At 41.3% G+C, this 16,895-nt stretch overlaps 1 protein-coding gene across 2 annotated transcripts; it reads right to left on the bottom strand.

Moving 5' to 3' along the window:
• Positions 1 to 1,115: 1,115 nt before the first annotated feature.
• LOC139186503 (prostaglandin F synthase 1-like) lies at positions 1,116 to 16,596 on the bottom strand. 2 transcript variants are annotated; one of them, XM_070801105.1, is made up of 11 exons: positions 16,412 to 16,595; positions 15,497 to 15,557; positions 14,399 to 14,529; positions 10,702 to 10,869; positions 10,297 to 10,413; positions 8,965 to 9,042; positions 8,434 to 8,556; positions 7,526 to 7,635; positions 6,485 to 6,650; positions 4,145 to 4,227; positions 1,116 to 1,426 (listed from the first exon to the last, which is right to left on the bottom strand). In XM_070801105.1, the coding sequence occupies exons 3-11, from the start codon at positions 14,480 to 14,482 to the stop codon at positions 1,384 to 1,386; spliced, it is 972 nt and encodes a 323-aa protein (XP_070657206.1). In that variant the 5' UTR covers positions 14,483 to 14,529; positions 15,497 to 15,557; positions 16,412 to 16,595; the 3' UTR covers positions 1,116 to 1,383. The 2 variants fall into 2 exon arrangements, with proteins under 2 accessions (XP_070657206.1, XP_070657207.1); XM_070801106.1 differs by lacking the exon at positions 15,497 to 15,557 and having other exon boundaries at positions 16,412 to 16,596.
• Between the last annotated feature and the right edge of the window lie 299 nt (positions 16,597 to 16,895).

Here is a 16,895-nt window from a genome sequence, read left to right as displayed (position 1 = left end):
CTGAGAAAATGGCATCTCCATCTCCTGTCCCTTAGCCACAAACACCTGGAGTCAACTTTGATTCCCCTTTTCCTTTAACTGTATGTCCAACATGTTAGACAGTCTAAGTCATGCTGCCCTTAAAATAAATCCCTGTTCTAACAACTCTGACCATATTTACTGCTCCTTCTGTGGTCCAAGCCAACATCATCTCTCACCTAAATTCCTGTAGAGTCCTAAATGAGGGCTCTTCTTTCTCTTTTCTTCTCAACACAACAACCAGGTTATGTTATGTAACAACTCATGTCTGTTCCTGTAACTACTCTGCTCAAAACACAAAATATCATTCTCCATTTCTCTCACAGTAAAGTCCTTTTACATGCCTATGTGACACAGATCCACTGGCCCCACTGGCTCTCTGGTCAACTCCTGTCTTCTTTCCTCACTAAACTCCACTCACATCAGCTGACTTGCTGGCCCTTAAATGTTATGTGAACACTCTTCCTTCCTGAATTTAGTGTTTTGTGTTCCAGAGAAATGAAGGGAGCCACAATCTCTCTTTCAAGGCTGCTTCTTGTACAATTGAAAAGCTGTGTGGGATGTAGGGCAGTTGGTGTTTCTGCCTAACAGATGTACAGAAATGCAAAAGACTGTGCAGAATTTTCTCAACAGGCACTTACCCATTTCTAACAGCTAAATTCTCCTGATTTCATTTACTGTCTCCTCCTCCACTAGACTATAAACTCAAGAATTTCTCATTTTAAAAGAAAAATAATTTCTCATTTTAATTAACATTTATTATAAAACAATGTATTACTAAAGAACGTTCAGTAAAGTTTTTCTGAATGAGAGTAAATGGCAACTAATGAAATACTGGGAGAACATACAAGAACTCATCAAAATGCTAAGCATGGGCAGACAATTGAGAAATTAAATAAATGAGTAACGTGTGCTGCTTTACAATAAAAATATAATACTGGATTTTTAAAATCATATTTTTAGCTTACCAAGATAATTATGCTAAGTTAAAAAATAAATATACAATCTGTAGATTGAAGATTATTTGTCTTTTATATAAACACACATACACAATTGCATAGGATTCATAAAGAAAATGCACCAAAGTTAAGTATTAGTAAGTGGTTTAATCGTAGCTCATTTTTATTTCCTGTCCTTTCCCTTCTGTTTTCCAATGTTTCTGCAATTTGTGTGTTTTTTCAAATATCAGAAAGAAAGAGTATTCTTACTTTGAAGTCTTTATTGTTTCATAAACTGTTTTTCTTTTTTTAAGGAAAGGCAAGCTTTCAAATATTCAGACACTTCATTTAAGCACATCCACCAAGTACAAAAATCCTCTTCCCTAGAAGCAAGAAATTCTTGAAGATCCAGAAGGAGGACTAAGAGTCAATATTCTTCAGAAAATGGAAACTCAGGGTGACCAACACCCCTGAAAGAGAAGGAAGCGGATTAATTTATTAAATCTGTCATATTGTCAGAGAAAGCATTACTCTGTGGAGGCAGTCAGGATGGGCTAAAACTCTAAATCTACAAACACATCCCTCCTCTCCCCACCCTCCCCGACAAGCACACGCAGGTGTCTGCTCCATGTACACACAGAAGCTGCATGTCCAGTCCCAATATTCACATGTAATATTCACTCCACAGTGATACGTAGTTTGACTCAGGTTACAATTTCCAAGAGGGCACAAGACCTGGGTCTAGCTATGGAGATCATTTCAGACACAAGTGGAACTTCTGTCCCTAGATGATAAGAAGGGTAGCAGTGAACAAATTAGCTCCTCTTTTCCACAAATCCATTACTAAGCTGATATTGAGCACCCCCAAAACAGAGTGTCCCCATTTAGGAACTTCTCATCTATTGGAGAGATACCTTGTGCACCTGAATAATCATAGAGCACAGAGTGGGATTATTATTTTCTTAATTTATACTGTACTGTATTAAAACACTGGTTATTCAGCAAGTAGTATTACTGCTGTTTTCCTTTTTTTCCATGTTTCTACTTTTCTCTCTGAAAATGTCATTTTCCGTTCACTTCATTAAAAAGTGAATTCTGAATGATTCCAAGTGCCAGGAGCTGTGCTGTTGACCCAAGCCCACAAAGATGTGTGAGTCTAGGCATTCACAGCCTAATGAAAGAGAATATACATTTATACTTAAAAGTCTTTAAGTATAGAAATGCAACTATCCACCTTTTTTTCAATTATCATGTCTTTAATCAGAACATAATAGTGGTTCAGCTGGTTAAGAATATGCCTGCAATGTGGGAGACCTGGACCGATCCCTGGGTTGGGAAGATCCCCTGGAGAAGGGAAAGGCTACCCACTCGAGTATTCTGGCCCGGAAAATTCCATGGATTGTATAGTCAATGGGGTCCCAAAGAGTCGAACATGACTGATCGACTTCCACACTTATCAGAATCATGATATAGCTTTACAAACAATAGGGAGAGCTTTGGGATCTTTCATTTGAAGCATAATCTTTGTTAACCAATAATTTGTATTCCCTTCTCTCTAAACTTCCTTCCAAATTTCTCTTCTGTCTCTTCAGTCCCAATATTCTCCTGTAGTAATTAAGCAGCCGGAATCATGTTAGTGACTAGGTCAAAGTCAGGGAGGTGGGGGCTCCCCAGGGGATGGACTTCTAAAGTGTGCTTAGTTGCTCAGTCACGTCTGACTGTTTATGACGCCATGGACTATAACCCACCAGGTTCCTCTGTCCATGGGTATTTTCAGGCAAGAATACTGGATTGGGCTGCCATGCCCTCCTCCAGGGGATCTTCTCACACAGGAATTGAACCCAGGTCTCCTGCACTGCAGGCGGATTCTTTACCATCTGAGCCACCAAGGACTTCTGATGGACAAAAGCTAAACTGGGGTGAGTCTTTACTCAAGAAACCAGAGACCCAGATGATCCTATCTGGGTGTGTCCTGCTAAAGACACAGAGTCACTCACTGGAGGGTCAGTTAAGCTCATGATCTACTGGTAATTCAACTTTGTGAGATAACAAGGATGAGGACATGGGAGTCATAATAGGGAAAAAAGATCGACGAAGAGATTAATTTGAAAGAAATGATGGTATCTTGGAAAAGAAATGCCCACTAATGATAATATCCACCAGACACTTAGGGGCAGGCCCATGTGACTTCACAGCACTGTTGCACATTGACCTTCATGAGACCCTCCTCAATAAAAATGTCAACAATACATTTTATAATTGTGTTCACAGGATTTACATGAATGCCGGCTTCCCAGGTGGCTCAGTGGTAAAGGATACACTTGCCAGGCAGGAGACATGGGTTCGATCCCTTGATCCCCAAGGTTCCCTGGAGAAGGAAATGGCAACCCACTCCAGTATTCCTTCCTGGGGAATCCCATGGATTGAGGAGCCTGTTGGGATTCATTCCACAAGGCCCCAAGATTTGGGCATGAATAAGCAACTAAACAGAACAAAACAAGAAAGTAATCTTTGATGGATTCGTTAATACATCAGTCAGTTCAGTTCAGTCCAGTCGCTCAGTTATGTCCGACTCTTTGGGACCCCATGAATCGCAGCACACCAGGCCTCCCTGTCCATCACCAATGCCTGGAGTTTACTCAAACTCATGTCCATCGAGTCAGTGATGCCATCCAGCCATCTCATCCTCTGTCATCCCCATCCCCTCCTGCCCCCAATCCCTCCCAGCATCAGGGTCTTTTCCAATAAGTCAACTCTTCACATAATACATAGTTATTATTAATATAATCATGTTCCCCTGATGTAAAAAGAGATAAAGATTAAACATGTTCACAGGTCGCTGAAACAATTGTTGGCTGCAGCACCATGCCCTTTGTGTTCCCTGGGTGCTCGGCACTGAGAGGAGGTGCACCAGGCACAGGGAATAGGGGCACAAAGTGGTGAATTCACCACGATGCCAACTCTGGGGATTTTACTGATGAGTTGTCCTGGGCCCATCACTGCTGTTGGTCAAAGATGGAACCCTGGAGGAAATCTCTGGTATGAGGTCTGCAGAAAGTCCCCGGTTACTCCTAAGCAGGAAATCAGCACTGTCTTTCTAGAATTATCCTTTTGAAAAGCTTAGTTCCCCTGCTGACCCGCCTGCTAGAGAAAACAGTGTCTGGGTGAAACATCTGCGAGTCACTTACGGGTGAAAATCACAATATCTTATATTTCTGTTGAGGCCATCGACTGCTTTCATGTCTTCTGGAGTCAGTTCAAAGTCAAACACCTGGAAGGAAGGGACAATCACATTACCCCTCCCTCAAGGAGCCAGTCTCCCCCTGGGGACTGGAGGATTTTCCAGCTGGATGGAGTCAAGAAGAAGGAGCAGGGAAGCCATGTCTGTCCTCAGCTTTCAGGAGAACCAGCATGGGAACCTCTGCTGAGTTCTCACCTCTCCTTCCCATACCTTCTCCTTCTCTGTCCACCTCACAAACATTACAGCGCATCAGTCCCTTATCTTTCTAAGTGAATCACTTCAGCCAGAAAGCAAACTAAAATCATTCTTTTCCAATCACACTGCCTTCAGGTACTCCTAACTCGATAACTGCAATTGAGCATTAGACTGATTAACTCTTCCCAACATCCTGTAAGGGTGACAGCGATCAGCTAAAGTAGTGCAGGGAGGAGGCTCCCCCTTTAAAGCCTGTTCAGGAATCTAATATCAAAATTACTCATTGTCTATGAATAAATCTAACAAAAACTTTATGTAAATGTCTTAGTGGAGAAAGTTATGAAGTGTTTTAACATTAAAGAACACCTAAGTAATTAAAACTTCACTTCATAATCATGAAATGAAAAGCTCAATTTTGTAAAGAAATTCATTTTCTCCAAAGTGATCTAGTGTTTCAATGCAACATGACCCAAAGACTTGAGCATGTATTCTCTCCTGGAAGTTGGTAAAGTGATACTAAATTTTAAATAAAAGAACAGCTAATCAAAAGCAGCCAATACAGCTTTAAAAAATAAAAAATTACCATTATGAAAAGCAAGACTTATTTTCCACTTTAATAACATGGTGCAGAAAACTGAATAGTTAAATAGAAAAGAGATAACAGAAATGTATTTATGGACACTTGATATATGACTGAGTTGACAATGAAAATCTGTGAGGAAATATGAAACCTTAGATTTACATTTAAATATACTTAAACATGTGTGCATCCATTTTCATATTATCTTAGATAAACAGTTCCAGCTAGATTACAGAACCAAATTTAAATGGAAACACAGAAACAAATGATGAGGAGACAATTTCCGTTCCCCTCACTTGGCCTGACCTGTAACCTGCATTGGACAGTGATATTTCCCAGAAGAGATGACCCAGATCTGAGCCCAGACAGGAAGAGGACTATTTCCCTAATAACTGACTTGGGATAATAGCACTGTGCTGAGATGAAGACCAGATTAGTTGTCCCAGTCTAGTCAAATATTCATAAAAACTATACAGAGAAGGGTGGAGGCTCCTCTGACAAGAGCCTCGTCCGCCTGCTAAAGCAGAACTGCCCAGCTGCTTCGCATTGAACTGCAAAAGCACAGGATAGCCCAGCCCAGAGGACGGCAACTTAGCTGAGTGCAGGTTGATTGTCAAACCACAGAATCCAAAAGACGCATAAATCATCTCTGCATTAAATCCTGAAACTGGGGAGTTTCCATACAATTATGGCTAAAGGTACAATAATGATCTTCTACACAGAAAACAAAGTATAGACAACCTAGCAAAAATGGACAAAGTCTTGAAGAGGACTTCACAAAGACAGAAACTCAAGATTAAATGTATGAAGATGAAATCTTATTAGTATTCAGGGAAAGGCAAAATAAAAATACAATGGTTTGGAAGTTAACGATCACTGCCATAGATTTTCTGTCCTCATATTCACATGATGATGCTGTTAAAAATGAATCCTTTGAGGGGTGATTATGTCATGATGATGGAGCCCTCATGAAAGAGATTTAAACAACATAATATTCACATAAGAGAACTGGGGGAGTTCTTTGCCCCCTCCACCATGTTAAGATACAAGGAGTAACCTGTGACTTGGAGGAGCAGCTTCGCCTGACCACACAGCCATTCTGATCTCAGATCTCCAGCTTCTACTGTGAGAAACAAATTCCAGTTTTTTTCTCAGCCACTTAACCTATGGTGTTTTATTACAGCAGTTCAAACAGTATTGAAAAAATCACATAATGCAATTGCATAATTGAGAATGAAGAAAATAAGATGTCATTTTGCACAAAGTGACAGAATACATTGCAAATGTAATGCTCAAGCTAAAATCTCCATTTTCTGTCCAACCGTAACCCTCTCCAGCCATAATGCCTCTCCTGTTGCCACAGCAGGAGGAGAAAACTACCAGGCATTCACACACAGGGAAAGATCAGGTAACTCGTTTTGGCCCAAAGATAGTCTGAGAGCTGGACAAAGCATGACCCTCGTGAAGGATGCTCCCTAGGAGCCCTCTGCCCACAGCCCCACTCATCATCACCTGCATGTTCTCTTTGATCCACTTCTTGTTGTTACCCTTGGCCAGAACCACAACCCCACGTTGTATCTGGTAGCGAAGGGCAACCAGAGCTGCCGTTTTCTTGTGCTTCTGGGCAATGGCAGAGAGAACTGGGTCCTCCAAGAGAACGGGGTGGTTTGGGTTCACCCTGGAAGGAAATTCAGAAATGCTGAGGAGCCGAGACTAAATACTCAATTTCTGAATATTTTCCCAAACAGAACAAGAGGTTCACTCTAGACCAGGGCTTCCCAAAGTATAGTTCATTGACCAGCATCATCACTATCAACTAAGATCTTGTAAGAAATACAAATTCCATGGCAGAGCTGAAAACAAACTGAATCAGAACCTCAACTGTGTCACCTCCTATTCTGTTTACAAAGCTCTGCAGGTGATTCGGAGGCATTATTGAGTTGAGACCATGACTGCCAAACTCGTGGATCTTTTTCCTTTAATTTTCAGGGGTGTTTTTTCTTATATAATCAAGGGCATGAATAGAGAAGCAGAAGGAAAGACCAAGAATTGTTTGTAAATTTCACTTTTTCTAAGGTATTGATAAAAATTGAGAGGTCTCAAAATAAGAGACATTTATTTCATCATTATTCTACTATAGATGCTTATAAAAATGGTTCAAATTGAATTTTTTTTCTATCATGATAGAAACCTAGGAGTTAAATACTATTATCTCAACTTTAGACATAAGGTAAGTGAACCTTGGAACACCTATTTTTAAAAATGTGCACATTAGTTAATAAGTAAATCATGACATAAGCTTGTGTCTCTGGTCTCAACCAGGAGATTATATATAGATTTTAATGTAGACATTTGTTATTCATGAGTCGACAAGCTAATATAATCTAGAAAAATTGGTAGGGTGATGGGAAGATAAAAGAGAAGAATTCATTCCATTACTCCTCTCTCTCCCCTCTGCCTATGAGAGTTATCTGAGTATTGTATGATTTAAACTATCTCATCAAAAATTGAATTTTACATAAACTCCCTGTTGCTTTCATTAGAGTTCAATACCATCCTTTTACTCTTTGGGATCCCAGAGCACTATAGGCAACAAGAACAATATCATGTGACTTGCAGAAATCCAACAGTTTCCTCTGGTTGAGATAAGGGTGACATTCCACCTGTAGAAAACCAATAGAGAAGAGTGTCACGTATTATGGAAATGTAATATTAAATGACAAAGAAAGGCAAAAAGTTTAAAAAATGATAAAGGAAATACTATAACATTAAATGTAATTTGGAAATATTAATATCAACAGAGAGAAATAGAGAAAAGTTTGTTTATACACTTAATTTATGATGGACATAGATGGGAGAACCAGTCTGAGATTGACTAACCAAAAGATGGGCTCTACATTTGAGTAGATATTCAAGAGTAAAATTCATACAGTGTTAGCATCACAATGAGCCTTTAACTCCACCCTCTAACCTGAATGATTTTCATCATCTCCAACACAGTTTTCTCAACTGTGCTCCCTGTTAAAGACTTATAAACACTGTGACACCAAGACTAAGGATTCAGCCATCAGAACCCCACACAAACCCTTAACACCCATCTCAGCTGATTTGCCTCTTTATCAATTTATTTCCCATTCCACATTTTCATGGTTTTCCTTCCTGTACAAAGTTCACTCCAGGGCACTTTCACCCTGTGACTTGGCCATCCTTTCATCTCGGGGAAATACCTCCTTCCTCAACTTCTGCGTTCTACCGGGAAGATCTCTGCACTTTTCCGCCCAGATTTACAGACAGAGATACCATTTTGGATTTTATACACACCATGCAGACAGGAACTCAGCTGTTTAGAATCTCCTGTCCACAATGGTCAGGTGAACAGGAGGGGAGGACAGACAGACATCAGGCCCCAGGGCAAGAAGGAGGTTCTGGAGAGCAGGAGAGGGAGAAGCTGAGCTGCTCACCTGGTTGCAGACAGGCTTGTACTTGAGCCCCGGCTTGTTCAGGATCTTCTCCAGCTGCTTGTGGTTGAAGTTGGACACCCCGATGGATTTGGCCAGCCCTGCGTCCTTGCACTTCTCCAGGGCCTGGGAGGGAGGGGTGGTGAACAATTACATGGAATGATAGAGCAAGAATAAATGCTGAAAAACATCAGTAATCACTGTCATCCATCAAGAATTGCATTGATTATCAAGAAGGAAAGAGAGGAAGAAGACATGATATAAAAAGAAATATTGTTTGCTCCTTGAACCCTGGAGAAGACATATCATATGGAAGGAAAGAGATGCCTGTCTGCACTGTCCCATATTCTCCTCCTCCATTCCTCTCTGTAAACATTACAGCAATGGCTTCCTCCCCACAAACCCAGCATCCCAGCCCTTAGATTCATGAACTGCTGAGTCTGATGGTCCACGGCACATTCTCACAGGTGGAAAAAATGAAGGAAGTTCCCACTCTCCTGGCTCCTCCCCAGTCTCTCTACTCCTCATACTCACCTCCCATGTGAGACAGAAATCCACTGAGTCAGCTATCAGTTTTCCATTTTCATCTTTTGGATATAATTCCTCCCCTGGCTAGAATAGAAGCAGTCATTTTAGAGATGTCACAAAATAATTTCTCCACATTTAGCAAGGCTGCCTGGCACCAGGGATTAAACCTCCATGAGGTAAGTTTAAAATTTTCCAGATACTAGAAAATATTTGCAAAATGATTTGTGTATATAGCCAATGTCTTTAGGAGAGAGACTTATTCTAATCTCTTATATTTAATATATGTTGTAATAAGTACAATTTTTCTAGGTCCTAAAAGGGACTTCCTGTGACTTCTGTGAATTTTGTCTGTTCTTGTACTTGCCTGCTTCCAAATGCCTCTATGAGATGGGAATGGCAGTAAGTTACATGACTTTATTTCCAGAATAAAATTTGCTATCTTGACCTGGTCTAGATAATCAGACTCTCTTTTCCCTCTGAGAATCAGGTGCCCTAGGACAGGCACATGAACCAGCAGAGATCTCATTAGGTTGATATGGAATGTGGAAGACCCAGACATGTTCTCATATGTTCATGACCATGAGCCTTGAGCTGCCCCAAGGTCAAATTTCCCACCAATGGAAAATGTTCAGTAAAAATAAAGTAAACCATGAGTAGTGCCCTTATAAGGAATAAGAAAAGGAGACACATCTATAGAGTACTGCCACCATCATTTCTGTCTGTGGCTGGAACTTGCCATCTGTGTAGACCACTAAGCTATTTTGCATTGGATGGTTTGAGTTGATTTCTGTGACTTGAAATCAAGTGTTCTAAGTAAACCTTTATTAATGGATAAGTGCAGTCTACAAACCTCATCTGAAGACCAGGGACAGTGCAGGAAAGTTATCCCAAGTCCCTGTATAGGTACAAGGATCAGATGCACTCAGAAGGAGCACCACCAAATATGCTCAACTTGAAAGGGTGAAAGACAAGAGAAACTCATCATGTTCAATGTAAGGCAGTGTCATGCTCACCACGGCTGCACCAAACTCTTGGTTCATGAAATCCCCAGACACTCAGGAGTCATAACAAGGACTGTGTGCAGAACTCACCTAGTTCTATTTCCTCAAGTTTTTCTGGCAGAGAGTCTCAGATTATTAACTCCTTTCTCTGGAAGGTATGTAAGGGATTCAAAGAAACTCAGTAAAAAGATGATCACAAATGATTATTTGGAGGATTCTACTCTAGTGTAATCATCCCTTCAACCTACTAAGAAAAATCTTAATTTAACCATCCATGCGAGTTGATGCACATTCTAACACAAGATGTAACACTGATGTGATCACACGAATTTCTAACCTTCAGAGCCAGCGGATAATGCATAATATAGAGATCGACATAGTCCAGTTGAAGACTTTTCAGTGACTTTTCCAAGGCTGGTCGGACCAACTCTGGTCGAAAGGATGTGCACCAAAGCTGCAGAGGTTAAAGAATAAAAGTTGTATTAAGAATACTTTAGGTAACTTATTTGGCTTTACTGCAAGGCTTGTCTGATATTACTTCCCCAACCAAGGATCAAATCAGGGCACATGGCATTAAAGTATCAAGTCTTAAGCATTGAACCACCAGGGAACTCTAATACTTTAGGAATTTACCAATAAGCATAGTTCACCAAGCAACTCTTCACAAAAGGATCCTATTATATAATTGTCACCTGGGCACAATCACTTGCACACATGTGCACACACACAACACACACAGTACCTTTGAAGTGCAGAATATGTCTTCTCTCTTCACAGTGCCATCTGCCATCTTGCTTCGAATGGCCTGACCTATCTGCTCTTCATTTTGGTAAGCATGAGCACAGTCAATATGGCGGAACCCAACCTCTATAGCAAATGGGGTGAATTCCAGAGCATCCCTCTTAGCAACCTACATAAGCAACAAAGGGAGAAGTTGGATATCCACATGATTAAGAGATTGCTATGCAAAAGCTTTCATCTTCCCAACATCAACTTTTCTTTGTGCCTTTGGTTAGTTCTGTATGTGTGGTGATGAAGGCTTGAAGATTTCCCTGAATATTCCTGGTGAGTGATTTAGTGGACACCCAGGAACCATTCATCTTGAAGTGATCATGGTTGATTATGGGCATCAGAGACCTCAAGACCACCTGCAGGTTCACTGATTCGCTGGTAGAACCGAAAGGACTCAGGATAACATTGCAGTCAGGATAGGATTTATACTGTGAGATCTTTGAAGATAATTCAATAAAGGTGTAAAGTGCCTGGTAAAAGCATCAAGAAACAAGGTAATTGCTTCTAAGACCTCTGTCTACCAGTGAGGCCACAAAGAATACACCACATAAAAACTGTATGCAATCAAGGTGTACAAAGAGATGTTCTCATATAAGTCGCTGTTTTTGTTCATTCACTCAGTCCTGTTCAATTCTTTCTGACCCCATGGACTGCAGCACTCCAGGTTTCCCCATATTTCATTATCTCCTGCAGTTTGCTCAAACTCATGTCTGTTGTATCAATGATGCCACCCAGCTATCTCACCCTCTGTTGCCTCCTTCTTCTCGTGCCTTCAGTCTTTTCCAGAATCAGGGTCTTTTCCAATAAGTTGGCTCTTTGTATTGTGTGGCCAAAGTATTGGAGCTTCAGCTTCAGCATCAGTCCTTCCAAGGAATACTCAGGGTTGATTTCCTTTAGGACTGACTGGTTTGATCTCCTTGCTGTCCAAGGCATTCTCAAGACTTCTCAAACACCACAGTTCAAAAGCATCAATTCTTCCGTGCATAGCCTTTTATGGTCCAACTCTCACATCCATACATAACGAATGGAAAAACCATGGCTTTGACTATGTGGACCTTTGTCCACAAGCCAATGTCTCTGCTTAAGACGATGTCTAGGTTTCTCGTAGCTTTTCTTCTGAGGAGCAATTATCTTTTAATTTCCTGGCTACAGTCACCGTCTACAATGATTTGAAGTCCAAGAAAATAAAGTCTGCCACTGTTCCCATTTCTCCCCCATTTATTTGCCATAAAGCGATGGGACTGAATGACATGATCTTAGGATTTGAATGTTCAATTTTAAGTCAGCTTTTCACTCCCTCTTTCACCTTCATCAAGAGATTCTCTAGCTCCTCTTCCTTTCTGCCATTAGGGTGGTGTCATCTCCATTCTGAAGTTATTGATCTTTCTCCCGGTTTGAGCTTCATTCAAGCTTGAACTTCAATCAGTTACCATTTCCCATGATTATTCTTACCAATGTAAGTATCCACTCTTAATGAATTACCAAAATCAACCTAGGTAACAGTTCCATCACCTCACACACCTAATTTTTTTGGGTGTTTGTAATATTGTCACCCTGCTTATTTAACTTACACACAGAGGACATCATGAGAAATGCTGGGCTGGAAAAAGCACAAGCTGAAATCAAGATTGCCGGGAGAAATATCAATAACCTCAGATATGCAGATGACACCACCCTTATGGCAGAAAGTAAAGAGGAACTAAAAAGCCTCTTGATGAAAGTTAAAGAGGAGAGTGAAAAAGTTGGCTTAAAGCTCAACATTCAGAAAATGGAGATCATGGCATCTGGTCCTATCACTTCATGGGAAATAGATGGGGAAACAGTGGAAACAGTGTCAGACTTTATTTTTTGGGGCTCCAAAATCACTGCAGATGGTGATTGCAGCCATGAAATTAAAAGACACTTACTCCTTGGAAGGAAAGTTATGACCAACCTAGATAGCATATTCAAAAGCAGAGACATTACTTTGCCAACAAAGGTCCATCTAGTCAAGGCTATGGTTTTTCCTGTGGTCATGTATGGATGTGAGAGTTGGACTGTGAAGAAAGCTGAGCACTGAAAAATTGATGCTTTTGAACTGCGGTGTTGGAGAAGACTCCTGAGAGTCCCTTGGACTGCAAGGAGATCCAACCAGTCCATTCTAAAGGAGATCAGCCCTGGGATTTCTTTGGAAGGAATGATGCTAAAGCTGAAACTCCAGTACTTTGGCCACCTCATGCAAAGAGTTGACTCATTGGGAAAGACTCTGATGCTGGGAGGGATTGGGGGCAGCAGGAGAAGGGGACGATGGAGGATGAGATGGCTGGATGGCATCACCAACTCTATGGATGTGAGTTTCAGTGAACTCCGGGAGTTGGTGATGGACAGGGAGGCCTGGCATGCTGCGATTCATGGGGTTGCAAAGAGTCGGACACGACTGAGCAACTGAACTGAACTGAAGAAGACATAAGATCTAGTCTACAAAATTAAAGATTTATCCCATCATTTTTAACTATAGTCACAGTGCTTTACATCAGGTCTCCATGATTATTCATCTTATAATTGATGGTCTGTACCCTTGACCAACAACTTACCATTTTTCCCAGGCTTGACACCAGCTTCTGGTCACCACACCTCTATTCTCTGCTTCTATGAGTTCTACTTTTTAAGATTCTAGCTACAAGGAGATTATACAGTATTTGTCTTTCTATTTCTGGCTTGTTTCACTTGCTTTAATATTCTCACCATCCATCTGTGCAGTTGCAAATAGCAGGATTAATGTCATTTTAATGCTGAATAATATTCCATTTCTTTTTATATGATTCAGAATCTTTCCCATTTCAAAGTGTTAAAGTGTTAGTCATTCAGTCATGTCCAACTCTTTGTGACCACATGGACTGTCGCCCATCAGGCTCCTCTGTCCACGGGATTCTCTGCAAGAATACTGGGGTGGGTTGCCATTTCCTTTTCCAGGGGATCTTCCTGACCCAGGGATCGAACTCAGATCCCCCACATTGCAGGCAGATTCTTTAACATTTGAACTACCCGGGGAAGCCCAAGAAAACATTACAAAACCTGGCCTGTAAGGTAGTAACTTTTACCCTCAAATGACAGTATATTTTCTCTGAGAATGAATTTCCAAGCAGAAACAAAAATATGAAGCAAAACACAGCTGGAGTGTTTCTTGCCTGCCATCTAGAAGGCACCCCACAGTATCAAAGAAATTCATTCCCATTATTTTTCATTCAACTCATCTACAGCACCTCCCACCTCAAATACTTCTCTGTGTCATGGCTTTTTGGAAGGAGGAAAGAGTTCTGGAATTAATTAAATATACAGATAAACCTCACCATTGCAATCACCTTCAAAGCAAAGCAGCTGACACTATTCTTGACAGCTGAGTCTCACCTCTTCTGCCAATCTGGGAAAGAGATAGAAACTGGAAGGAAACCCAGAGTCATCTGCAGGTGAGCACAGCTTGAGACCATGATGCAGAGTAAAGGCTGAATGCTTTCTCCTCTTTCAGAGGAAATGGTTCTAGCCTGGTTGGTGGAACCACATGACCCTCCCAGAGTCACACAGGAGCTCAGTGCTTGACAACCCAAGTCCCTTCTGCTTGTGTCACATCCACTACTATTTATATCTCAACCCACAACCAGTACTGTTACCTCTTGAGGTGCATAGGTTCCAAATCCCAGGACAGGAATGAAGTGGCCATCATTAAGCTTCACCTTCTGGCCTTTGGGATCCATTGTCTGTTGCTCCTCTGAGTAAGCAGACTGGGATTTTTTTCTTCTCCCTTCAAATGTTATAAATAACAAGAACATCACACCCTAGCTGCACTGTCCAGTGTTAGCAGAGACACTGTAGGAGAAGCATGATTAAACTAGTACCCATGGAGTCAGAGATGATTGAACACAGTTAACTTGTTTGATTCTTTTTATCAACATAACCTCACATATTATACAATGATGAGATTGGGTGAGCAATTATTGACTATTTGTTAGACTAGAAACTTCCAACAAAAATCTTTTTTAATTTTCTATTATGAAGCCCAATCTCAATCAAACATCAATTGAAAAAACTACCTTACAGTAAACACACACACATACACACAAATCACACAATCTGAAAGTGTTTAATAGCATTTTTCAAAATGTTACCCCTTAATAAAGAATCAAAACTTCAAGTGAAAATAAATTTCCCCTTTTACATTTCCCGCAGCAAAATTATTATGCTTTACAGACCTGACTGGTGAAACCCTGAACAGAAAATGGAAATGAGACATTTTGGCAAAGTGCTTATTGGAAGTTAATTATTAATAGCCTTAGGATACCATGTACAGTGTTCAAAGAGACTTTGAGTGTTGATCCCTTGTAGCTAGTTATATAACTTTTAGGGTACTCTCATAATGTCACTGATACATATTTTACATAATTTACTAACTGCTCCACATCATTCATAAATGAAAAACCTATAAACAAATTAAAATGCAACAAATCTGGAAAGAGTAACAGAAAATATGATGCACTGATGCGTAAGAACGTTGTGAAGACAAAATTTAACATGTACAATGATGTTGGCAAAATGGTGAGGTGGGAGGACTGAACTCTCCCATGGAAAGACAAGAAAAGAAAGAGAAATCACCTGAAAACTTCATAGGAGTCTGGAAAACAGTCAAACACAGATCGACAGCAACAAAGTGAACAGCCAATTAGGAAAAATCAAGAACAGAGTGGAAGGAAATTTCATCGTGTATTACTCACCTGTACCCTCCTCCTGCCTGGGGCAGTGCAACCTTGATGAGCTCCCAGTTGCTCCCTTAATCTAGAGTGATAACAGAAAACCTTATGTGCGGTATTCCAACCTACTTGGGGGCTGTCTGGGGACTAGTGTCTGTTCCACTTAACTCTAAGCTTAAACTGAAGAGCTCCTGGAATGCCTATTGCAGCTGCAGGGGAACTATATATATATATATGTTTGTGTGTATATATACATACATACGGAGCCAAGGACAAAGGTATAAGGGTGGAGACATAGACTAGACCATGTATTAAAAGGCCCTGAATAGAATGGGGGTGTGGCTTTGGGGGACATAGTGCATTCAAAAACAGTCATAAATTCACCAGAATCAGATGGCCAGTCTCGGCCAGGTAAGATGCTGACTCAGAAATGAACTAAGCCACCCATAGCTTTCCTGTTGGGCTGATCCCAGGACTAGGACCATGACGAGCCAACTAGTAAAAGTCATGACAAGGAACAAATCTACCAAGAGTGAGATTTTCCCTGTTCTTTCAAGTACCAAACTGAATGCACACACACAGAAACACACAGAGGAACACACATACAGAAACACAAACACACAGAGGAACACACATACAGGAATATACACACACACAGGAACACACACACACAGGAACACACACACACAAAGGGACACACATATAGGAACACATACACACACAGGAACACACACACATCTGGACAGGGCAGGGCGGCCATCACAGAGGGCCCCAAGGAGCAGGGGCTGGGGCTCTGACGGTGTGTCAGTGCTGCACCACATGCACAGCTGCCCGCACCAGGGGCTGCTCCTGCACACCTTCCTCTGGCTCCTCCACCCGCTAGGGCAAAGGTGCAGTGCAGGGGATGGGGGTGCACACTTACAGGGGGTGCACACTTACAAGGAGTGGAACCAGTCTGGACCCAACCCTCAGAGTTCTGCTCCAGCGTCTTGGAACTCGCCTGGCCCAGTAGGGTGGAGACAGCCACCGAGCACAGAAGCCTTTGCTCACACTGGGCTCTGGCTCTAGCCTGCCCTTCTCCTTCCCATCAAGGTGACAGTTGCCAGCACGCCCTGGGAAGGGGTGACCTCTGACCAGCTCAGCTCCAGCTCTGCCCCAAAGCCTTGTGCACACAGACTGCACAGGGACGGGTCCACACAAGGGCAGCCCCACAAAACCAGGACAGGTAACTTTTTCACATAACTTAATAGAAAAGGAGGAAGCTAAGCAAAATGAGAAGAGAGAGGAATTTGTGTCAAATGAAACAATTAAAAGAAAACTTGAAAGGATCAGATATTGAGGTAGAGATTAATAATTTACAAAAATAATTTACCAGAATACAGAATCATAAGAAAAATGCTACATTAACTAGGGAATAGAACAT

This window comes from Bos indicus, chromosome 13 (genome assembly GCF_029378745.1).
Source record: "Bos indicus isolate NIAB-ARS_2022 breed Sahiwal x Tharparkar chromosome 13, NIAB-ARS_B.indTharparkar_mat_pri_1.0, whole genome shotgun sequence".
Taxonomy (NCBI): domain Eukaryota; kingdom Metazoa; phylum Chordata; class Mammalia; order Artiodactyla; family Bovidae; genus Bos; species Bos indicus.
The sequence above is the reverse complement of the archived record's forward strand: the minus strand, read 5'-3'. Positions and strand labels throughout refer to the sequence as shown.